Source organism: Oryza sativa, chromosome 5 (assembly GCF_034140825.1).
Source record: "Oryza sativa Japonica Group chromosome 5, ASM3414082v1".
NCBI lineage: Eukaryota > Viridiplantae > Streptophyta > Magnoliopsida > Poales > Poaceae > Oryza > Oryza sativa.
The window spans coordinates 16,803,325-16,829,999 of NC_089039.1; the positions used below are offsets into that span (position 1 = coordinate 16,803,325).

Sequence of the window (26,675 nt, forward strand, 5' to 3'; positions counted from 1 at the left end):
TGTTTTGGGACAATTTTTAAATGCTAGAAAGACAAGTATTATGGGACGGAGGAAGTAAGAGATTTTATTCCTACTATTAGTCCCACAATGGGACTTTGCTATACTACTTGTCACATTCCATTAATTCTAATTCAAATTTCTACCTATTTTAACCTTCAACTACCCACTCGTCACAACCAAAATCACATTCAATAGAGGCATTGCAGTCTTTTCTTTTCATTCTTAATCTTTCCCAAAAGGAAATAATCCCTTATATTATGGAATGGATTAGGGAGTACATAGTTTGTGTTGCGCAATGGGATTAATTGACAAAACCAGCTTGCATCTCTAACTACTAACTAGTCAAATTTCAAACTCATTTTTGTTTTTCTGTTTGAGGCCCGAATTCAATTTTGAATTTTGAAAACGTCGTTCACACTGCTTCATGTGCCTCAATAGTCCAGTTATTTTTTTTTACATAAAATTCTGGCTATCTACTCCTAGCTAGTTCTGCCGTTGAGGTAGTTGAAGAGGATGAGCTGCCAAAGACAAAGGGGATGCTAGCTACTACCATGCATCAAGTTGGTCAGGTCAGGCAGGATTAAGCTTTAGAAAGCGTGGTAGATGGTACATCAACAAGGAAACTGATGTGAGGTCTCATGCAGATTTGACACCAAAGCAAAGCATTCTCAGAGATTTTCCTAACACACCGCGTGTTGATTGCGTCGTTTGTGATATCTTAGTAACCAAGCAGATTAAATTAAATTATGACCTGTCCCATAAACAGAGGAAGACAAATAGACAATCCCGATGGGATTAGACAATCCAGAGGAAGACAAAGAGTTCGTCAGAAGTTGTACGTCGAAGTGTACCGCAAGCTGGAAACTTCTACGTGAACTGATTGAATGTGAAGAACTGTGTAGTGAACCGTAAGATCATTGGCTCCCATTCGGTGCGCAGCCTCAGCCAGCTATGCCGATCGCTAATTTCGTTCTTCATTTTTATCAATTACATAGGAGACATGCTTGTTTTACTCTACTTCAACCGAATTTAAACTAGATAATACGGGAGTTTGGCATGGAGAAAATGCCCATTTAATGAAAATAGATAAACTGTAACTAAAAGAATTTCTCAGCCAGGTTATTGACACTCCCCCTCTTATAATGTGTGTAGCTCCACCCTCACAGACACACGCATATAAAGTCGTAGATTATTTCAATTACGTAGAAGACATGCAAGCGCACACAGACTCGATCTTGCTCTCGATCGATTACCTCTTGTAATATAAGTTAGTTCCATTGACACACCCATATATATATAAAATCGAAGATTATTTCAATTACGTGGAAGACATACACGCACACAAGCTCTCGCTCTCGGTCGATGGAGGCCGGGGGAGGGTGGCGCGTTGCTGTAGCTAGTTGCATGCGCGCCGCTCGATTGCTGCCGCGCGCGCGCCTCATTGCGATTTGCGATAGATGGGGATCGCTCGCCCGCCGCGCGCGTCGTCGTCGTTCGCTCGCTCGTACGTGTATATGCAAATGCAGTGCAGCTAAGCCAACGACGGCAACGTACGTCGTCGTCTTCTTCCTCGATCGATCGATAGCTAGCTCCACCGGCCATGCATATATGTCCTGCGCTGCATGCATGCATGGTACGGTGTCAGATAATTAATAACAATAATATAGTGCAAGTTGTAGGCATATATACGTGGTATATATGGTATCAGTTAGGTTTTAAGCTTAAGCAAACGCACAGGTGGAGAAAGCCTTTATAGTCCCGGCTGGTAACCCCCTATAGTCCTGTTTTTTTCTAACCGGGACTATGAATCCGGGACTAAAGATCGCTATCTTTAGTCCCGGTTAAAATAACCGGGACTAAAAATACATCTTTAATGTTACCAATCGGGACAAAAGATGGCAGCGCACAATCCTGGTTGGTCACCATTTTTTTATTGTTTCTTTCCAAATCCAGTTGCTCCTCCCAAATGTCCCTACATATCCCAAATCCTATCCCCAAATCAAAGTATCATCACAAATCAGATTCACATCACAAATTCTAAAAAAATAGATCACAAATTTTAAAAGAAATACACCACAAATTACATACATCACAGATCCAAACATCAATACATCACAAATCACATACATCACAGATCCAATGATTCACAAATTCGAAAAAAAAGGGTTGCCGCTGCCGCCTCCTGCCTCCCCTCCGGCAGAGGGGAGGCCACTGCCTACCGCCCCCCGCCGCGGCCCGCTGCCCACAGCGCCAGCCGCCGTCGCCCGGGCTCGGCCGTCTGGGCTCGCTCGGGTATGGGAGGTGGAGGTAGGTAGGGGGAGGAGAGGAGAAGGGGGAGGAAGGGGAGAGGAAGGCTGAGATCTGAGAGAGGCCGGATCTGAGAGGAGGTTGTTAATGAGAGGGAGGAGAGAGAGAGAGGAAGGGGGAGGGATTAGATAAGATCGAGACTACTGGCGTGCGCCGCTCAGGTGGTTTTATCTTTAGTCCCAATTGGTATAAACAATCGGGACTAAAACCTATTTTTAGTCCCGGTTGTTTATACCAACCGGGACTAAAGATAATTGGGGTCTGAATTTGACCCAACAACCTTTTGATCGCGACTAAAAATGATCTTTAGTTACTAACCAGGACTAAAGATTAAATTTTTTTTAACCGGGATTAAAAATGATCTTTAGTCTCTGTTCCTATTTAAACCGGGACTATTGTAGTTTTTAGGCGACCGACTAAAGATGGTTTCTCTAGTAGGGACAGCTTCATCTGTGATACATCTGGTAATTAATGTACGTACGTGCGTGTACTGATCGATCTACTCCTGATCTCTGGACAAATACTCCCTCTCCGTCCTTTTTGTTTGACGTTGATTTGCACTAACCAACGTTAAACATTGGGAGATGTTGATATATATACTGGATATACTATTCATTTATTTTTAAACTTTAACTGCTCGCCGGCCGTCATTTTAAGAAAATGCATAGATCGATACTTCAAAAATATTTGGTATTCACCAAGTGTGTTTTGTATCCTTAACATAGATATACAATACTTTTGTACACTATAACGGATACCCTCATCTCAATCGGGCGGTAAGCCCCATCTCAATCGGGTATGGCGTCCGTCACAGGCTAGAAGTCACTGATGTGAAGAGCTATCTCAATCGGGCAAACGGCTGTCACGGATGATTCTATCTCAATCGGGCCCTAAGTAAAGCCCGTCACCGATAGCTTTGACCCAGACGACCAGTTAATGCCCGTCACAGATGAGTATATTCCAAAAATAAATAAATTTTATTTTCTGGCTAGCCCTCACTCGTGTGCACCCACGTGGGAAGTTTAAACTTCCCAGACGACCAGTTAATGCCCGTCACAGATGAGTATATTCCAAAAATAAATAAATTTTATTTTCTGGCTAGCCCTCACTCGTGTGCACCCATCCCAAAATTGCTCCAGACCAAGCACACTTAACGTCAAAGTTCTCTAGAGATTGGCTTCCGGAAAAGTAATTGTAACATGTTGGTATGAGTATTGTATTAATCCTATTATGCCCTAGGCCAGGATGTCAAATTGGGGTTATTAAATGATTTCAAATGGAAAAGTCACCAAAACCAAAGTTGTAGAACTCATCGAGGTGCAAAATTTTTATTTTGGTCATTTCTCCATCTGACTCTATTTAAACAATTTGAAATTTGAAATTCAAAGTTTGAAAAGTTCAAATAGAATTTTAGATCAGTGAACGACTTCAACTGAAAAAGTCATCAACAACAAAGTTGTATAACTTATCAATATTTACAACTTTTAGTTTGGTCATTTTTCAATATAACATTTTTTTGAACAGTTTGAATTTGAATTTGAAAATATGACAACTTCAAACAACATTTTCAAATACTAAATGATATCAACTGAAAAAGTCATCAACAACAAAGTTGAATAACTCATCAAGATCTAAAACTTTTATTTTGGTCATTTCTTCATACGATAAAGTGATAGTAACATTGTTCATAAAATTGACATATCTCTTATCTGGTTTTATAAACTATAGCACATATATGTAAAATTTATGAATAATATTACTAACATTTCGTCAGATGAAGAAATAACAAAAATTAAAAGTTTTAGATCTTGATGAGTTATTCAACTTTGTTGTTGATGACGTTTTCAATTGAAATCATTTAGTATTTGAAAATGTTGTTTGAAGTTGTCATATTTTTAAATTCAAATTCAAACTGTTCAAAAAAATGTTATATTGAAAAATGACCAAACTAAAAGTTGTAAATATTGATAAGTTATACAATTTTGTTGTTGACATTTTTTCCATTTGAAATCATTTACTACCCATAAAATTATTTTGCTATAGTCAACTTAGAAATATAAACATTTCATATGAAAAATGAAAAAATAGTCATCGGTGACGGACTTTAGTTAATGACCGATAGAGATTAAGTATATAGCCCGTCACTGATGAATCATCTGTGACGGGCCTAGTTGTTATCTCAAACGGGCCTCAAGTTGGTGCACGTCACAGATGATGGTCATCTGTGACGGGCCACAACTTTAGGCCCGTTTGAGATATGGAATGTTATCTTAATCGGGCCTAAAGTTGTGGCCCGTCAATGATAGGTGTCATCCGTGACGGGCTTAAGTTTTATACCCATCTAACATGTCTGAGCGACCATATCTCAATCGGGCACTTTTTCGGTCCGATTGAGATTACTTCCTTGTGACGGCCCGCTATTTCTAAGCATATTAGAGCCCGTCACAGATAGAAGGATCTGTACTAGTGGTAAACCATGAGCTATCTTTTTATAATTTTGTTGATCGTCAAAGTTCAAATTATACAGATCAACAATAATGGCAGCTATTTGAAACCGAAGGGAATAATATATAAGTAGTATTTGTTAAATTGACAACGTAGTTATATATGTCACGTTCTATATGGTAGTAGCTAGAGCTAGTACAGAGTTGGTACAATTCGTTGCGTTGCATGTTTAGTTTAGTTAATAGACAGAGATACCCGCGCGCGAGAAAGAAAGAGAAAAAGGAAGAAGTCAAAGTTGGGTTTAAGGTGCTTGGAATGTGACATGTCAAGGTCAGATCGATGTGCTTTCTGTTTGGCAAAGGGTATTTTTTAGGCCAAAGTAGGTGGAATAATAATGTGTCTGAGAAGAATAATTAAGACATCATTTTTCCCCCTTTCCTTAAAAGAAGAAAATCATAGTACTACAAGATAGATCTAAGTCCTCCTACAAAAATTGATGGTAATGTTGGACTCGCAAGTCTATAATTGTCTCTCCGGTCTCTGCCCATAAGTATATAGATATGTCGTTTGAAATTTTAATAAATATTTTAAATTTTGACTATTGATGCATTTTAAAATAGTTAGAAGTAGTTTGGAAACACAAATATAATGCATATATTTATCCTTAAAACTTAAGTATACTTTATAATATCGTAAACTTATAATTTGAGTAAATTATATAAAACTATTTTGATCCAATTAAATTAAAACTATATATTTGATAGGGTGTATCATAAAAATACAAGTTTAGCATCAAGTTATCGTGCAAGTACAAATTTAAAATATAGTATCACAAAACTATAAATTTAATACTAATTTCAACATAAAACTTTTGTAACTCCAACAAAATAGTAGTGTTAGGGATTTGAACTATAAACCTATAGTTTTGTAAAACTCTATTATTAGATTTATGGTTTTATGATACTTTATCTTAAATTTGTAGTTTCTTGATATATTTTGTATTAAATCTATAGCTTGGGATGTGCCGCCTTAAATCTATAGTTTACAATGGTTAAATCAAAGTATGTGAAGTTATGTGAAATTTACTATATTATATTTTATAAACAAAAGTTTTATTGTTCTAATGAATAAATTATAGTCAAAGTCACACCTTAAATTCTGAAAAAAGTCAAATAACATATATTCACGAACGCAAGAAGTATATTTCTCCCAAGTCATCTCATACGCCAACTTCAAGCTTTGGAGTTGTCCTCTCAACCTCCATATATCATTTCTCCTCTCTCATCCTCAGATCTTGTTGGTCACCATACACCAACTCTATCCCTCTTCTTCCATGTTGATCCATTTTCTAGCAAGGTTTTCAAAACTTAATCATTATTGGAGATTTGAGTATGTGACCGGGGTAACTCTCGGAACTTTCAGACAGCAAAAACAGACATTAAAAATGATTGATTGAGCAAGCAATGGCAAAAATTATAAATTTAATTTTCAGAGGCTGTTTTTTTTTTCAAATGTAACAGCACCAGAAAATAAATGACCCCTTTCACAAGTACCATTGAAACTCGGCCAAGCTAAGATATGCAAAAAGATACGCTAATTAGGGGAAGAAAAAAGGATCCCTTTCATGTCGGGATATAGATTAGGAAGAAAAGGACAAACAAGATGGCACTTCCCATATGGAAAAAAGCCCTTCGTGTCTCAATTTATAAAAGGGGAATTCAAAGTAGCGGCAAGAAGGTCCACATTTATTCGTTCTATCGAAAACTGAAACCACGACGGTCCAGCTTTAATTTGCGTAGCAGATAAAACTGAAACATCCATCGATTGTACTACTACTACAAGTTTGGTGGGCAGAGAGAGCACCTCTAATCAATTAATTTACATTTGGGCATTATATACATATATTTGTTTACGGCTGGGCGCACTATTACTATCATTAGTCAATCAGATAGATGCTCGATGTGGACAAATTTGCGAGAACGCTGCGAGTGAGATGGCTATCGTTCAGCTGAGAGAGCTCAAACAAACCTTGAGCAGGGACATCCCCACCTTGTGATGAGCTGGATAGAAAACTATTCGGATCAGCGACCAAGGTATCAATAGGAGACGGACACAAAGTGAGCTTTTGAGAATCAAACTGGGTTGGAGGACAACCACTCAAGGAATTGGCTCCAACTCTATACAAGCATGTAAATAAAAAAAGGAAGGTCAGTGCAGAAAGGACTAACAAATGACCAATGGATAAAAGACATCGGGCACAACCCCACAGTTTGGCTAGTCAAGGAGTACCTTGAGGTATTCAACCAAGTTTGGAGCAATGACACCACACCCTCGTGGAAGGTGTTGATGATACCATAACTTGGAGATGGACGAGTAATGGGAAATATAGTGCAAGGTTAGCTTATATAGCACAATTCAACGGAAGAATGAGCTCAACTGCAGCAAAACTAATCTGTAAGCAATGGGCTCCCTCCAAATGCAAAAACTTTACCTGGCTGTTGCTGCAAAATAGGATTTGGATAGCGGATCGGTTACATATCAGACAATGGCCAAACAATTATTTCTGTCAACTATGCTACAAGAATCTAGAATCAGCTCAACATCTCTTCAAGGATTGTCCTTTTGTGCAGCAGGTTTGGGAGAGGGTCTTAGGTAGGCTGAACTGCAACGAAATTAACCTGACACATGATGAAAATGAATCGCTGTTGAACTGGTGAATCGGGAATACATCTCAAGGTGGGAAAGACAAAGCCAAAGAAAAAAAAATCAATCCACATGCTGGTAGCATGGGAAATATTGTGTGAGCGGAACAGGCGAGTATTTCAAAATCAAGAAAAAAACCTTGCTGCAGCTACTAGACAAGATTCATGATGAAGTCAAACTATGGAGAATATGTGGAGCAACAAACACTGCGAGATTATCGGCCTAAGACTCTTTGATTGATTAGTGGTTTTCTCCCTCTTCTTTTTTTCCTCTTCTTTTGCTTTTTCTTTTCTTTTTCTTTTTATCTTCTTTCTCTCCTTCACCGTTGGTGATCATGTAAATAGTATATCCCCTACTTAATATAACACCAGCTGTGCTGGCTCGTTTTTTTTTTAAAAAAAGAATTAATTAGCAGAGCTAGCACTCGATCTTATATATCTTGATCGACGATCACCTTGCTCCACACCTCTCAATAGCTCTACATATATATAGTAAAGAACATTCCTTTCAGGATTAGTTGTATGCAAAATAAGAAACGTGTTATCGTATGATTAAATTAGTATTAATTATTAAAAGTTTGAAAGATTGATTTATTTGATTTTTTGAAGCACCTGTTATATATGAAGTTTTTCATAAAACACACTATTTAGCAATTTGAAAACATGCTAATCAAAAAGAGTAGCTAAGCTCAATTAGCTACTCCCTTAATTAATCCAAAAGTCTTAAGCATATTTTAACTTTTGGTTTTCTAAATAAAATTATAATTTTTGTAGTCTATGTTAATGTAGGATGAGTTTTTTTTTCCGCGAACGCTAATGTAGGATGAATTAATGTTTCCTTGATTTTAATGACAAAAGAGATATCTCCATCGATGGAGGGAGTATTTAGAACATGCCATTAGTTTTGACATGTTTACCGGGAAATTGAAGAGCAATGTCCCCAGATCGAATTCGAGTACTGGAGAACAACCAATATTTAGATAGCATTACAACTCCAAACAAATCTAGGACAATGGGCTTGGAATTTTAAACTAACTGTTGGACAGCATAGTTTGCATGGATATAGAGCACTAGTAACATTTGTTGAGAAAAAAAATAGTTAATACAAACAATTTATTTGAATTAATGATTCCTGGGGCAAAGATCAATTAAGGAGGTGGGTAAACTCTTAAGGGAGCTAACCAACTCAATAATCGTACGTATTTATATGCATAATAATCAATGGCAGGACCCGTCCGTCGGTCCGTGTTTATGCTAACAGAGACTTTACGGATTAATTTTTCATGGTAATTGAACTAATCCTATACAAACCTTATATAATTCTTAGTATGTTCCAATGAAGCCCTTGCCGGTTTAGCTAGGAACGACTTAAAGGTGCATATTGTTCTGCACGCTCCAATTTGTGATCCATGAGTCATACTCTCTTCTTTCTTATTATTGGACACAGCTAACTAATATAAATTTATCTATAAAAACATTAAATCATGATGTTTTGGTGAGCACACATAGAATAGCATCTAACGTACTATTGATAATACGACATCTTTTCAAATATCTATATCTTTTGAAAAGACACTATATATCAAAGATTTTATAAATAAAGTAGTACCTATTGGCAAATAAAAAGAAACTGAGGGAGAGTAAGTAAAAAATGTCGCAGTACAATTATGTTGTACCTAACAATAAGGCTACTGCTACAGTAGCATGGCACTATTCCGTGCATTAGATGAATCACAGCACGACTACAGGCACATATAACTTTTCCTCTAAAAACATGAGCGTTTCAGTGTAGCACCTGTGGTTTTCTGCGCTGGATGATCGCCAAACCTAGTGATTTCCCCTGAAGGCCTGAAGCTCTAAGACCTCGTTAATTTAGGAGGTCTAAAATAGGATGGGATTTTAGCCATTTCCTCGGCTCATCCCATTGCTCAAATTTAGCTATCAATGTTTTGAGAATAATCTACATTGAATAAGCTGGATTATTATAATAAGTTGATACAGAATAAGTTGTGAGTTATTTGTTTCTCTGGATTATTGAAGGCATCTAAGGGTAGTGGGTCTTTAGCCACTCAATAATCTAGAAAAAGCTCCTTCAGATGAGATTATTAGATTATACTAATCTGGTTCATAGATTATAATAATCTATTATAATAATCTATCATAATAATCTACTTATTTGTTTTAGCTTGCTCATTATAATCCAAATTATAATAATCCTAAACTGAATGAAACAGTACCTAACCATCCCTACATGCTTATGACTGGTTGGACGGAAAATACTCCCAGCCCTCACCAACTGACCCTGATCCCTGAGGGTGTGTTTGGATAATGAGAAATGAGGGGTGGGATTGGTATTGGGAAATAAATAAAGGGTTAGTATTAAATGGATGAGGGAGAATGAATGGTTAAGATTTAAAGAGGGGTGGGAAATCATTTCCCTTAGATATTTGCCAAACACTGCTTCATGGCTTAAGCCGAATGGCATTGATGAGCCAAAAGGGATTGCACCTTTTAAATAGTATGTGCACTTTCTTAACTTCTATTTTTCTCACTTTTTGCACGCACGTTATTAAGCTATTAAACAATGTGTGTTTCTAACATTTTTATAGAAAAGTTGCTTAAAAAAATTATATAATCTATTTTTTCTAATGCTTAATTAATCATATAATACATCACTCTGTTTTGCATGTCATGAAAATGTCTCAACTTTCTCAAACGAACACAGCGCTAGGCGGGAATAAGATTAGAAGATCATTCAGATGGAAACAGATATTCCATCCATGATCTGCAAACAGTAAGGGCTGTGTTTAGATTTAGGGGTGTAAAGTTTTGGCGTGTCACATGGAATATACGGATAAACATTTGAAGTATTAAATGTAGTCTAATAACAATCGGTCAGTAAACCACAAGATGAATTTATTAAGCCATATTAATCCGTCATTAGCAAATGTTCACTGTAGCATCACATTGTCAAATCATGACGTAATTAGGTTTAAAAGATTTGTCTCACAATTTACACACAATCTGTGTAATTAGTTATTTTTTTGTCTAATTTAATACTCTATTCATGTGTCCAAACATTCGGGGCCTGTTTAGTTACTAAAAAGTTTTTCCAAAAAATCACATCGAATCTTTGGACACATGCATGGAGCATTAAATATAGATTTTTAAAAAAACTAATTGCACAGTTGGGAGGAAAATCGCGAGACGAATCTTTTGAGCCTAATTAGTCCATGATTAGCCATAAGTGTTACAGTAACACAAATGTGCTAATGAAGGATTAATTAGGCTCAACAGATTCGTCTCGCGGTTATGAAATTAGTTTTTTTTATCCTTGTCCGAAAACTCCTTCCGACATCCGGTCAAACGTCCGATATGACACCCAAAAAAATTTTATTTTCGAACTAAACAAGCCCAAAATTTTGCTAGGGGGTCTAAAGAGGGCCTACATAAAAACATAGCAGGCCGGCCGTCTACTGTTTCATGAAAAAAAAACTGGGAACAGAACAATGATAAGTTAACATATGAACCTTGATTTTGATTGATCTCTATTTCATTTGCATCAACTAATCTTTGGAACACAAAATTACGCCAAAACAATTGCATCAAATATGACCGTCGTCGTGGTGCGTACGAAAATCACACACTGTTTTGATTTGATGAACCATTTCCTCGGAATTGAATAGCACATTTCCGTTTGGGACAATATTTATCCAGCTGCTAGATTTCCCAATTTCCTTTCTTTTTTTTATCTATGAACGAGCGCCACGTGTCAGCCGCCGGAGCAGCAGGCGGCGCACCGGACGAGGCCGTTCTCGTTGCACGCCGTGCAGACGCGGAAGCCGCCGGTCTTCTCGCTGTACCGCCGGTGGCTGCCGTCGCACGTGCCGCAGGGCACGAACCGCGTCCCGCCGCACGACGCGCACGGCGTGGCCGCCGCCCGCGCCGCGCCGGCCACCACGCGGTGGAGCTCCCCGCTCTCGTGGAGGAGGCGCACCTCGTCGGCGTCGCCCACGAGGCGGCCCCCGACGAACAGCTGCGGCAGCGCCGGCCGGTCCCGGCGCATGAGCGCGCGGAGCTCGGCGAGGTAGGCGGCGTCCATGGACACGTCCCGCTCGTCGACGGCGACGCGGAGCCCCCGCAGGATGGCGCGCACGTCGCGGCAGTCCTCGAACGTGCCTCGCACGGCGCGGAGGGAGGTGAAGTAGAGCACCACGCGCCGCTCGCCCGCCACCGCCGCGGCGGCCGCCTCCGCCGCGACGGCGAACGACTTGCACGCCCGGAGCTTGGTCGACGACCTCACGCGGTGCAGGACGTTCCGGGAGCCCGGCCCGGGGGGCGCGGGCGCCGCGTCGTCGTCGTCGAGGACGGAGCCGATGCCCTGGTGGTCGGCCTTACCGCCGCCGCCGCCGCCGCCGCCGCCGCTGCTGGGCGGCGACGCCACGCACGAGGGGGAGAAGGACGGGGACTGCGTGAGCCGGCCGGTGGCCCGGCCGCGGCGGACCCACGGCGACCACATCGCGCCGGCGGCGAGCGATCGACGGTGACTCGGTGAGGGAGGAGTGGATCGGAGGAGGGGAGAGGAGAGGAGTCCGCGGTGCGCGCGCGCGCGCGATGGATTTGGCGCGAAATTAGTTGGTCGCCCTGCCCCCTCTGGCTTGCTAATTTTAACCATGCGTTTTAACTGTCTCCGCTGCTTATTTGTGGCGCTGGATTTGCATCGGGTTAGTTTCCTTTGATCTCTTCTCCTGGTGCTGACTTTTTTTTGGGGCCAACTCATAGAGCGTGAGGATGACAAGTGGGCCCATGGATGTGATCGACAGAATTTTTATGTGGACACTTTTTTTTTCGCAAGATACTATCTTGCAACCATTAAGGCAACAAGGCCTTGTTCGGTTACGCCCGGATTTAATCCGGACTGGGAATAACAAGTATAATAAGAAATTTACATAGATACAATAAGAGACCGGGATTTATTTCGGACCGGGAACCAATTTACTCATGATATAGACAATAAGAAACCGGGAATCAATCCACTAGTCAAGAGGTGTGGAACTAACCCAGATGTTTTGTTGTCCCTATGATGAGTAAATTAGTTTCCGGCCCGGAATAAATCCCGGTCTCTCATTGCATCTATCACAAATTTGTTACTATACTTCTCATTCCTGGCCGGGATTGAATCCAGATGTAACCGAAGAAGGCCTAAGGGTGTTTAGATCCAGGGGTGTAAAGTTTTGGCGTGTCACATCAGGTATTATATAGTGTTGCACTCGCATGGGGTGTTCGGGCACTAATAAAAAGCTAATTACAGAATCGTCCGTAAACCGTGAGACAAATTTATTAAGTCTAATTAATCCATCATTAGCAAATGTTTACTGTAGCATCACATTGCCAAATCATGGAGCAATTATGCTTAAAAAATTTGTCTCGCAAATTAATCGCAATATGTACAATTAGTTATTTTTAGCCTATATTTAGTACTTCATACAGATGTTTGAACGTTTGATCTGACAGGGCGAAAAATTTTAGGGTGGGATTTAAACAGGCCTAATTCTCGTTCATGTATATGTTCATAACGGATAAAATTAGAATATTATCAAAGCATTTTGCAGTGCAAATCTATAGAAGTGTATTTGGCGTGAAAAACTATTTTGCTTACTCTTAGAAGCAAAATGGCTCTTCCATAGTAGATAGGAGTGCCTTTTTCAAAAAAATAGTAGAGAGGAGTACACTTCTTTAAATTTTGGAACAAAAATATGTTTCTATATTTTTTTAAAAGAATATTTTTTTAAAAGAATATCCATAATGGAACTAAGTCGTGGAGAAACTTAAATCGTGAAGACCAGCAAAACGTGTAGGCCCAGCTAAAAATTCTCTTCTCTTCGGCCCAGTAGGCGCAACTAATGTACTGAGAAGCTTCCGTAGCTTGGACCAAAAGCCCATAAAAGTGTTAGGCCTGAATCGTTATCGCGGCTTAAGCCACAGTGGGCCGCCTTGCCGAATTATAGTGGGACCGGATTAAGCCACACGATATCGTAGCGCGCGGCCTTCTTCAAATCGGAGTCGGACTCCGCATCGCCTCTGCCCAGCCCAGCCCAGCTGACGATAAATAGCCACGTCACCCGCACTCCATTCCCTCCCTTTCTCTCCCGCCCAATTCAATCACCACCATGGCTTTTTCCTCTACTCCCCACCTTCGTCACTCTTGCTTCTGCTTCCGCCGCTGTCATCTTCGATGTTTCTCTCACCGCAGCTCCCCGCTGCTCCATGCCGCTCTCCCGTCCTCACCATCGTCGTTCCAGCTGGCCTGGCTGATCGTGAGGTGGGCTCTGCCGACGCCGGGGTGGTGCAAGCTGAACTTCGACGGCTCCGTGTTCCACGACGGGTCTCGGCGAGCGAGCATCGGTGGCATCATCCGTGGCTTCGACTGCGGCGGTGCCTCGCCTTCACCGAGACCACGGAGCACTGGACGGTTGGTGTGGTGGAGGGCCGTGCGATGATCCGGGGCCTGAGACTCGCACTGGCGTGCTTCGTCGAGCGGATCGTCGTCGAGGGCGATGACCTGGTTCTACGCAGATGAGGATCCTTTTAATTTCCTTCCTCCCTTAAAGCTGAATCTCACCATTTGAGAAGCTATGGAATCGTCGACCCCCTTACCAAGTAGACTATGAAGTCACTTTCATTTTTTGGTTGTGTATGCTATGTGTTTGTGCCCCGTCATCTACCAAGTACTTCCTCCGTATTTTAATGTATAACGCCGTTGACTTTTTGACAAACGTTTGACCTTTCGTTTTATTCAAAAAATTTATGTAATTATAATTTATTTTATTGTGACTTGATTTATCATCAAATGTTCTTTAAGCATGACATAAGTATTTTTATATTTGCATAGAATTTTTGAATAAGACGAGTGGTCAAACGTTGGTTTAAAAATCAACGGCGTCATACATTAAAATATGGAGGGAGTAAATTCGACAACAAAGCTATCCGATGTATATTTGTGGCCGCCATGCACGAGGAGATCCTCTCCTTCCTCCGCCGTTTCACCGAGTTCGAGGTGAGACACATGTGGAGATTATGGATACCCCATATCTACACGGCATGTATAGTCCGACTGGGTATGGGGTGCCATGTATAGATAGAATATCTTTAAGATGACTCGGGTTAAATTCCAAACTTGTATGTCAAGGAAATACCTGAGATCCTAGTCGGTTATGGTTGTATTTTATCTGTAATTACATATTCCGTTAGGATATGGACTGCATTTTGTAATACGGACTCCTTCCCCTATATAAGGAGGGGTCCGGGTGCCTCTAGGGGCACGATTTTCACCCAGATCATACGATCAATAATACACTCGGCGGATCAATCCCCGGACAGGAGTAGGGTATTACTTCTTGATTAAGAAGGCCTGAACCTGTATAAAATTCCTTGTCTCTAAACCCATCCACTTTTCCATCTTGATAGCCACCCCCTTTTAGTATTGCCGAAATCTTGTTTCGAAAATTGGCACGCCAGGTAGGGGCTGCGTCAAGTTCTTCGCCAACCAGTGCGATGGGTTTCATTTCCGGCATCGACGACTTCGTCTTCCCTCCCGGGCAGGCGTTCTGATTCGGCAGCCTCGACTTCATCACCAACGACTTCGGCAAGATTTCTCTCCTCGACTCGGATTCAAACCAGTCGGGAAGAGATCAGATCTCCGCCCCGTTCGGTATCCCGAACTCGGCCGAGGTCTACCCCAAGATCATATCCACCGAGTTGGCTTCAAACCTCTCGGACAAGGTTCAATCTACTTCAACACGACCCGATCAAGATGATGGGGCCTATCCGCCGATCTTGATGAAACTCCCCGACGATTTGGCTGCTGTCTTCACCACAAGGGCGTCTTCTCCCCATAGGCCTAGGCGGGATCCGGCTTCAGCCCCGGCCCGGCCTAGCTCCATGGAAGTCGGCGTCATACTCCAGCCTCTCGGCACGGTTTCGACGGAACAACTGGACGGCTACCTCAGCTCCCCCGGCGTCGACTTGCAACCAACCGAGATCGTGGAGTACGATGACTTCGGCTACCGCTACGACTACCGCAACCTCGACGACTTCAATGAAGGCTTTGAAGACAACTACACGCCTCTCTACTTCGGCATTTTCATGGCTGACAACGAGACAGAAGAACAGCGTAAAGCCCGAGAAGCAGAAGAACTACGTGTACAACAGGAAGCCGAACGACGCCGACTGGAAGAGAAACGCCAAGCACAAGAGCGAGAACGGCTGCAGCGTGAGCAACAGGAACGTGAACGGGCTGCAAAGGAGGCTCAGGACCGGCGACGACGGGCCTTGGATGCCGGGCGATGAGCACAAGAACTTATTGGGAAGCAAGACGTCGAGGGAACTGCGGTTTTTTGCGCCTCTCAACAGGACGCGGTTGCAGCGATCACCCTCCTCGACACCCTCCTCAAGGAAGACACGCTCAATCAAGCCAATCACGTCGTCAACATCTTGAACCAGACCAAGACCATGATCGCCGCCTCGGTCCCGATTAACTCTGCAAGCGTCCGCACGCCGACTGGCAGCCGAGTTCCTCATCTTCGATCCCAAGACTACCACCAACCAAGCCTTAGCGTCGCAGGTGCGGGATCTAGTCGCAGGAGCAAGGGTCACGACGAGCGATCTGTCCACTCACCCCCCGAGCGACACAGGGAGCGTCGAGTTGAACGACCACGCTCCCCACCTTGCAGGCGCCCCGTCGATCTTCGCGATACTATCAACCAGCGCCACGCGACAAGAGGCTACGCTCCCCACCATTCACCAGATCGCTACGATGACGACGTGGATGGAGTCGCTGCCTTCACAAGCGACCTGCGTCGAGTGGATTGGCCAGCCGGCTTCAAGCCGACTGGAATCGAGAAGTATGAAGGCACCACTAACCCGGAGTCTTGGCTCACCGCCTACGGTCTTGCAATCCGCGCAGCGGGAGGAGACAGCAAAGCCATGGCGAATTATTTGCCTGTGGCCCTAGCGGATTCTGCCCAGTCCTGGCTTCACGGGTTACCCCGTGGCACAATCGGATCATGGGCGGAACTTCGTGACCACTTCATCGCCAACTTCCAGGGTACCTTTGAACGCCCTGGTACACAGTTTGATCTCTACAACATCATTCAGAAGTCTGGAGAATCCCTTCGAGATTACATCCGACGCTTTTCCGAGCAACGCAACAAGATCTCTGACATCACTGACAATGTCATCATCGCCGCCTTCACCAAGGGCATTCGCCACGAAGACCTAGTCGGCAAGTTCGGGCGCAAGCCTCCCAAGACAGTTAAGCAGATGTTCGAAAAAGCCAACGAGTATGCCAAAGCCGAAGATGCCATTACCACATCCAAGCAGTCAGGCACCACTTGGAAGCCGAAGAAAGATACGCCGACTATAGGGGGGAGTGGAAGTACCAATCACAAGGATCGCAAGCGTAAGCCCAAGGAACTTGTGGCAAATACTACACCATCCTCCCGACAACGTTCGCGCATCAACACTTTTGACAAGATCATGAACTCCCAATGTCCGCATCATCCCAATTCCAATCACGCGGCCAAAGATTGCTTTGTCTACAAACAGTTTGTAGAACAATACGCCAAGAACGCACGCAAAACCTCTGACGGAGATCAAAGCACGTCAAAGAAAAAGGATGATGAAGATGATACCCCGACTGGTTTTCAAGACCATTGCAAGGAACTCAACCACATCTTTGGCGAACCCCTGGCTTATGAATCCAAGAGAAAGCAAAAGCTAACCGAACGGGAGATCAACGCTGTTCAGCCCGACACGCCCCAATATCTTCGGTGGTCAGAGACAACAATTTAGTTTGACCGCTCGGATCATCTAGACCGAGTGGTCCACCCGGGGCGGTATCCCTTAGTACTCGGCTTCGAAGATCCCTCATTGATGGTGGCAGTGCACTCAACATCCTTTTCGCCAAGACTCTGGACGACATGCAGATCCCTCGCACGGAATTAAAGCCGAGTAATTCACCCTTTCATGGAGTCATCCCGGGGCTATCTGCTACACCACTCGGCCAGATCACTCTTCCGGTCACTTTTGGCACTGGGGAGAACTTCCGCACAGAAAACGTTTGCTTCGAAGTTGCTGATTTCGAGACAGTGTATCATGCCATACTCGGACGCCCGGCATTGGCCAAGTTCATGGCCGTTCCGCACTATACCTACATGATGATGAAGATGCCTGGCCCTCGAGGAGTCATATCCCTGTGGAGTGACATCAAGCAAGCCGTCACATGCGACAAGGAAAGCTGCGAGATGGCCCAGATCCGCGAGAGCACGCTCGCCCGAGAAGAAATCCGACTGGCTGCGTCCACGGCAAGCGAAGGAGAAGTGCCTGCAACCAAGATACCAAAGAGCGGAGAAAGCGACGCCAAGACCAAGAAAATTCCTCTAGATCCCTTGATCCTACTAAGACTGCTGTAATAGGCGCTGAGTTAGATTGTAAATAGGAAAGCGCGCTCATCACCTTTCTTCAAAATAATAAAGATATCTTTGCATGGAAACCATCTGATATGCCTGGTATTCCTAGAGAGGTGATTGAGCACTCTTTACATGTTAAGGAAGACGCTAAACCAATCAAGCAACGACTCCGCCGTTTCGCATAGGATAGGAAGGATGCGATCAAGGAGGAATTGACCAAGCTGTTAGCAGCAGGCTTCATCAAGGAAGTCCTTCATCCCGACTGACTGGCCAACCCAGTCCTGGTTCGGAAGAAGATGGGGCAGTGGCGCATGTGTGTTGATTACACTGACCTCAACAAGTCTTGCCCCAAAGATCCCTTTGGGTTACCTTGCATTGACCAGGTAGTTGATTCAACGGCCGGCTGCGAGCTACTCAGTTTTTTGGATTGCTACTCAAGATATCATCAGACCCGACTAAAGGAATCCGACTGCTTAAAGACTTCATTCATCACGCCCTTCGGGGCCTACTACTACATCACCATGCCTTTTGGATTAAAGAACGCAGGAGAAACTTATCAACGCATGATTCAGAGATGTTTTTCAACTCAGATTGGCCGTAACGTCGAAGCTTATGTGGATGATGTGGTCGTCAAGACCAAGCAGAAGGATGATTTGATTACGGATCTAGAAGAGACCTTTGCGAGCATCCGTGCTTTCAAGATGAAACTAAACCCTGAAAAATGCATCTTCGGAGTACCGTCAGGGAAGCTGCTTGGATTTATGGTGTCCCATAGAGGCATACAAGCCAACCCGGAGAAAATTAGTGCCATCCTCAACATGAAACCGCCGAGCTCCCAGAAAGATGTTCAAAAGTTAACCGGCTGCATGGCGGCGCTCAGTCGGTTCGTTTCACGACTCGGCGAGCGGGGGATGCCTTTTTTCAAGTTGTTGATGAAAACTGACAATTTCCAGTGGGGACCCGAAGCACAAAAAGCCTTTGAAGACTTCAAAAAACTTCTCACTACTCCACTACTCTTAGCTTCACCACATCCGCAAGAGCCACTGCTGTTATACGTGTCGGCAGCTTCCCATGTTGTAAGCACAGTCCTGGCTGTTTAGCGAGAAGAAGAAGGCTATGTTCAAAAAGTCCAATGACCAATTTATTTCGTTAGCGAGGTTTTGGCTGACTCCAAGACAAGATACCCTTAGGTTCAAAAGCTATTATATGGTGTTTTAATTACCGTCAGGAAACTATCTCACTACTTCCAAGGTCACTCGATCACGGTGGTCACATCGTTTCCACTCGGGGATATACTTCATAATCGCGAAGCGAACGGGCGGATCGCAAAGTGGGCCTTAGAGTTGATATCTTTGGATATATCCTTCAAGCCGCGAACTTCGATCAAGTCCCAAGCTTTAGCCGACTTCGTCACCGAGTGGATCGAGTGCTAAGAAGACACGCCTGCAGAGAAGATGGAGTATTGGACTATGCATTTTGACGGGTCAAAAAGGCTTTCAGGCACTGGAGCAGGAGTTGTTCTAATCTCCCCGACTGGAGAGAGGCTGAGCTACGTATTGTGGATACACTTTTCTGTTTCCCACAACGTGGCAGAATACGAGGCGCTTCTTCACGGACTAAGGATTGCAATCTCTTTGGGGATTCAGCATTTAATAGTTCGTGGAGATTCTCAGTTGGTTGTTAATCAAGTTATGAAAGAGTGGTCTTGCCTTGATGATAACATGACCACTTACCGACAGGAGGTATGCAAGTTGGAAGACAAATTCGATGGACTTGAGCTCACCCATGTTCTTCGACACAACAATGAGGCAGCCGACAAATTGGCTAATTTTGGTTCAAAATGAGAAGCAGCCCCTTTTGATGTGTTTGTTGAACATCTCTACGAGCCAACCGTACCACGGAAGGAAACAATCGAGGCCACGGACACTCAAGACGTAAGCATGATTGAAGCCGACTGGAGAGAGCCCCTCATAAGATTTTTGACAAAACAAGAACTTCCTCAAGATAAAGATGAAGCCGAGCGGATTTCCAGGCACAGCAGACTTTATGTTATTCATGAGACTGAGCTGTAGAAGAGAAACCCATCGGGAATCCTGCAACGCTGTGTTTCTTTGGAGGAGGGAAGACAATTGCTAAAGGATATACATTCAGGCATATGTGGTAATCACGCTGCTACACGAACCATCGTTAGCAAGGCTTATCGGCAGGGTTTTTTCTGGCCCACAGCTGTGTCCGACGTTGACAAAATTGTGCGAATATGTGAGGGTTGTCAATTTTTTGCCCGACAGACTTATCTACCGGCTCAGGAGCAGCAAACCATCCCGTTATCTTGGCCGTTCGCGGTTTGGGGGCTCGACATGGTTGGCCTGTTTAAAAAGGCTATCGGTGGTTATACACATCTCTTTGTAGCTGTTGACAAATTTTCCAAGTGGATTGAAGCCAAACCGGTCATCACAATCACGGCAGACAAGGCTAGAGATTTCTTCATCAATATTGTGCATCGGTTTGGGGTACCCAGGAGGATCATTACTGATAACGGCACTCAATTCACCTGCGGAGTATTTAAAGATTTTTGTGAGGACTTCGGCATCAAAATTTGCTATGCCTCCGTAGCGCACCCCATGAGCAATTGACAAGTCGAACGTGCCAATGGTATGGTACTTCAAGGAATAAAAGCGCGAGATTTCGACCGACTGCAACCCTATGCCGGCAAGTGGGTAGAACAGCTATCATCTGTACTTTGGTCCCTGCACACCACTCCCAGTCGGGCTACGGGCCAGTCGCCGTTTTTCCTGGTCTATGGAGCAGAAGCAATGCTGCCAAGTGAGGTGGAATTTGAATCTTTACGATTTCATAACTTCAGCGAGGAGCGCTACGGAGAAGACCGAGTAGATGACCTTAACCGACTAGAAGAAGCCCGTGAAGCAGCCTTAATACAGTCGGCTCAGTATTTGCAAGGGATGTGCCGTTATCACAATTGCAATGTTTGATCACAAGCTTTTTTAGTCGGTGACCTGGTTCTGAGAAAAATTCAGACTACACGGGATCGGCACAAGTTATCTCCCTTGTGGGAAGGACCGTTCATAATTTCCAAAGTCACTCGGCCAGGTTCTTACCGACTCAAGCGAGAAGACGGTACTCATATCGACAACTCTTGGAATATTGAACATCTTTGTCGTTTTTATGCTTAGGCATTACTTTTGTATTTCCCACTTTGACTGCTAACGTCAAGTTTTTCCTTGAGTTATCAGTCGGGGCTACTATAATAATAATGGAGTGTGATTTTTATCAATTCAATTTGCTTACCTGATTTATTATTGCCCTGTTTGATTTTTTGGCTTGGTCAATGAGGACTGAAAGTTTTTTAACAACTTTTACGGGTTTTAGGCTCAATAAGGTTTGATAAAAGCTTTTAAGAAATCAGGAGCTAAGTTTAAAGATCAAGCACAGCATAAATTCATCAGTATTGTACAAATTGTGCCTCCATCATCATCATCATCATCATCATTGTTATAATACAACATCAATCGGTATCAGTTTTTTCATCATCAGAGTCATTAGATCCAGTCGGCTGGAGGTCGTTGTCCTGGAATATCTCAACTACATCAACGGCTATCTTATCAGCAGCTTTCTGCGTATCATTGATGAGGTCGAGAACGGCTTCTTCGCTTGTCTCGTCTGCAAAGCCATCAATGGCGTCAATGTCAATCTTCGGGTACAAGGACTTGGTCATTGTCAATGCCAAGCTCGCTCCCATACTTCCAGCTTCCTTGATATTCTTAAAATATGTATCCGCAGCAATTCTCAGCTTGTCGAAGATTTCGGAAGCATCAAATGCACTCGGACCATTGTTATTGAAGAACATGGCTTGGACAAGTGGTGTAGTGGCATTGGCGACTTCATCTCTGGCTCCTTCAAGCTTCTTGATTTTGTTAACTAAGACGTCGAATTGAGCTTGGGATTTGATCTTGCAGTCTACACAAATAAATCTATATCAATGACTAGGCATGAAGATGAGAGTGGTGTTTTGAAGTATTAGTTACCAGTACCTTCGACGTCTTTCAGAGCCGAGTCACTTTGTTTTGCCAATTCGATCTTGTCTTTCTCCAGAGCTTGGATCCGTTTTTCCAGTTCCGATATCTTGGCGGCTTGCACTGTATCGCTTCTTGTTGGTTGATATCACAAGGATAGCAGCATAAATAAGTGAGACAGGGATGAGAATTATCTTTTGACTAACCACTCAGCTCAAAGTTGGAATCTTGAAGCTCGGTGATTCGGTCTCTTAGATCATGTTCAGTCTTCCTGGCGAGCTCTTTAGTTTCATGCAGCTGGTTTCGGGTGGCCTCAAGGGTTCCAAGATGGGGAACTAGTCTCTCAAGAGTCGTAGTCTTCGCCTCGTTCCTGAGATGGATTCTCTGCAAAGCAAATTTATCCGTATTTGAGCAAAGTGGCTGACAGGATGGTTGAAGCTGTGTACAGGAAGACTTACATTTACAAGACGAGTGGCTTGGCCGAGTGCCTTTTTCAGTAGGCATACTTCCTCGTCTTCCTTTTGCTTATTTATCACAATTCCCTGTGGTTGCATGTCATCATCCCACCACTTGACTAAAATGGGTGGGCGAGAATCTTCAGCTGACTGTATCTGGAGGATCTCTTCTTCGTCGCCAATCATCGGGCCTTAGGCATTCATGAATAATGGTGAAACAATTGAAGAAAGTCTGTTGGATCAAAGCAGATTTGAAGGGTTTGCTTACCTGTTATGATTTCCGGTCGGGGACGAGGAGGTCTTTGTACCCTAACAGGAGAACTAATTCCAGGATCAACACCGGTGTCTGTCTTGGGAGGGCTGTTAGCTTGAGCTTCTACTTCTGGGATATCTTTATCTGGCTCTGTACCCGACTGGTTTCCAGTCGGGGGCTCCTGATTAGCGCCAGTTCTAGCTTCGGCCGACTGGTTCCCAGTCGGGGGCTTGTTGCTGGGTTCTACATTGTCGGTGGCCGGTTGATTATCACTCGGGTGATCTTCTGCAGTCAGCCCGGTTTCTTTTGACGGGCCTGTCTCCATGTCAGTCGGCTCGGAGTCTTTTCCAGAAGGATATATGTCAGATGGCTTCCTACAAATTTGAGTTATGCTATCAATACTATTTCAATAGTGGGTAAGCAGCAATACAAGGAAGATGGCCAAATGATTTGTACCTGGAAGATTTTCTGATTTTCGACATGGGACGACTGGATGTTTTCTTCTTCAGATTAGTTTGCCTTGGTTGTTTTCCGGTCGCTTCTTTGTCGCCAGTTTTTTCAGCATCATCGCCCTCATCATCACTCAGGACCAATTTCCTCTTGCGAGAGTCTGGCTGGCTAGTTTCCTCGAGGTGTTTGGTTGAGTATCAGACCGAATTTTTGGTCCCCCACTCGCCTGACCAGTCTGCCGGCTGGGTGATCGGCGTTGAGCGATCGGAAGATCCGACTTCAACAAGGCGAATTCCTGAGCATGATATTTCGAACTTTCAATTAGCTTAACAGAAGGCAAAAGCGTGTTTTTGAGAAAGGCTGAAATGTTTGAATACATACCGGTGGAGGAGGATTGAAGGCGTTGTATGGCACCACTAGTAGCAAGTGCGAATAACTGACTGCGGTAGCGTTTGAGAAGATTTTGTACATTCTCTCCTTCATGACTTTAAAGTCAAGAGAGTCTGGATCTTCATGGTTCGGGTCATGCTTGCCGTTAAATTCAAAGGCTGTACGGGATCTCTCTTTAATTGGAGCTAGCCGGCTGTTGATAAAATGCCGGGTGATCTGTTCTCCCTGCAGACCTTGCTCCTTTAGCTTCAGCATACGGTCCATCAGGGCAAGTGCCTGAGCAGCTTCCTCTCCCATTGGAAGTGAGTTCCAAGTGTCCTGATAAACCGGAGGAAGACACGAGTACTCGGGGAGTGCAGGCTCGGGGTTTTGTACATAGAACCAATTTGCATGCCAGCCTTTGTTTGAGGTTTTGAAGGGCATGGAGAAATATTTTTGGCTTAGTGTTCCTCTCAGTTGAAATCCAGCTCCCCCAACTATGCATGGCTTGCTCTTGTTCGGTTGGGGTTTGAGGAAGAAGATATGGCGGAATAGGGCGAAATGAGGCCTGATGCCCAAAAATGCTTCGCAGGCATGTATGAAGTTGGCAATATGGACTATGGAATTCGGGTTTAGGTGATGCAAGCTAATCCCATAGAAATCCAAAATTCCCCGGAAGAATCTTGAGGTTGGAAGAGAGAACCTGCCATAGAAGAAATGAGAAAATACCACGACCTCGTGTGTGTCAGGGGTTGGGAATGCTTCGCCGCATGCTGGACGCCACCCAATGATCTCCTTTACCAGAAGAACACCATGCACCACCATCTCCTTCAGGTTCTCCTCTGTTACATCGGAGGGCGCCCACTGACTCTCAAAGCTCTCTCTCTCTCTCTTCCGCCATGGATGCGATCTGGATAATATGATTTGGTTCGGTGAATGGCTGGGAATGGATGGGGGATTGATGCGGTGGATGCGCAAATGATTTCTATGGAGTTTTGGAAGATGGATTTGGGAGAATTGGAGAACCCTAGTTCCGTTGGAGTGGTTTCGTACTGTAGCGGAGAATGGGGAAAAATGACGAAAGTCTCGGCGGGGAAGACGAAGCGGCAGTTGGTTTTCTGCTGTTATTAGGGTATCAGGAGTGCTAATGGGCCTGGGCCTGTACAGTACTTCAGGCCAATTTTATTATCAGCGTGGCTAGTTGTGATCCTTAGGGACTTGGGCATTTTTGCTTCGGCAATTTTTGCTCACAACAGTATGGCCCAATGCTGTTAAAATCCTTTTTGACGCAGTTAGATAATTCCTTGGAATTACTACGATGCAAATAAAAAGGTACCCGACAGAAAGGTGTTATACTACTTTTGTAAGCCTTTTTAGGTTGCGAAGGCTGTTTGGGTTTTGTTGAGATGATTGGTTTTTGAACAGTCATTCTCTCGGCATGATATATGCTTATTTTGATTATGGCGTGAGTCATAGCCTAGGCTATTTAGACTCATCAATTATCATGATATCATATTTATACCATATTTGATAGATCTTTTGAGAGTTTTTACTTAGATTCTTGCCATATGTGTTGGTTTATGGACCTTTAGAGTATTTTTTACTCGGGCCTCTTTATATCTTCATTTTTGGTATATTAAAGCTAAAGCAGTCGGCTGGATGTTTTATTAAACGTCGCATATGCTTAGCTGTGTGGTACTTTGGGTAATTCGGTTGTAAAACCACTCGGATGGATATTATTTGCACTTCGACTATATGTTTAGCCTTTAGCTACTTACATAGTCGGGGGTTACACCTAATTAGGTGCATCTATTCGATGCACCCGATTATTTATTTTTAGCCCTTCACAATCTTTGATTTTGGTACTCGGGAGATCAATGCAGAAGAAATTGAAGCACTCGGATTATCATTTTGTGCTACGAGAAAAGGCTATTTTGTCGACTGTAAATGTCTCGGGTGCTACTGTGGAGATTATGGATAACCTATATCTACACGGCATGTATAGTCCGACTGTTTATGGGGTGCCATGTATAGATAGAATATCTTTAAGAGGACTCGGGTAAATTCCAAACTTGTATGTCAAGGAAATACCTAAGATCCTAGTCGGTTACGATTGTATTTTATCTGTAATTACATATTCCGTTAGGATATGGACTGTATTTTGTAATACGGATTCCTTCCCTATATAAGGAGGGGTCCGGTTGCCTCTAGGGGCACGATTTTCACCCAGATCATACGATCAATAATACACTCGGCGGATCAATCCCCGGACATGAGTAGGGTATTACTTCTTGATTAAGAAGGCCTGAACCTGTATAAAATTTCTTGTCTCTGAACCCATCCACTTTTCCAGCTTAATAGCCACCCTTTAGTATTGTCGAAATATACCGAGAGGGAAACTGCGCCGGCATGTGGTCGGAGAGAGGAGGGATGCCGGCCGCCGTCTGGGAGAAGGTGGATGACGATCGGCCCGGGGTGGTACACGAGCGCCCCCGCAAGAACAAGTGAAGCGCACCAAGAAACAAGAAGCAGCCGGCATGCGAGCCGAGCCGTAGTCTCTGATCAAAAGTTCAAGACTTCTCCCAATTTGTGATTATTGTAGTTGTACTTGTACGATTAGTGTAGCTAAATACTATTCATTGTAGAAATAGATCGATGATTCATAACACTAATGATGTATTTATTCACTGATTTTGAAATAAAACAATAAACTTTTATATATGCGTGCTCTGTTTCTTCTCGTGTGTTGTGATTTGTGCTGCGTGTGATTGCGGTCGTCTTCGATGCGGCGGTGTGGGGATTGGCGGCGGAGGTGGATTAATTTGCGGCGAGCAAAGATTCCACGGCGATCGTCCTCTCCTCTGTTTCTTGGAACGCTTCTCTCTGCCCAACCGGAAACCCGAGCTCATGCTCTCGCCGCCGGCCAACTCTCCATCAAGAAGAAGCACTCTGCTCCTCACTGCCCAAGCACCACGCATCTAGGGAAGCGCTGATGCCAGGGGGATGCGTTCCTCATCTCCATCGAGCGCCGGGCCCCCGCGTGCGACGCCGCCGAGCTCTCTTCCTTCCCTGGTGGTGGGGGCCTCGAGCTTCATCTCCGCCCTTGCGTACCCGTCGCCCGCTCCCTCATCGCTCGAGCTCCACCTCCGCCCACATGCCGGATTTCTGGAGAAAGAAATCTGCTTCAGTTTTCG

General features: G+C 43.9%; 1 protein-coding gene across 1 annotated transcript; it reads right to left on the minus strand.

Moving 5' to 3' along the window:
• Nucleotides 1–10,979: 10,979 nt before the first annotated feature.
• LOC4338510 (uncharacterized protein At5g39865) lies at nt 10,980–12,114 on the minus strand. The gene has a single exon (XM_015783514.3). It carries the CDS (start codon nt 11,971–11,973, stop codon nt 11,227–11,229), a length of 747 nt encoding a protein of 248 aa, XP_015639000.1. The 5' UTR covers nt 11,974–12,114; the 3' UTR covers nt 10,980–11,226.
• Between the last annotated feature and the right edge of the window lie 14,561 nt (nt 12,115–26,675).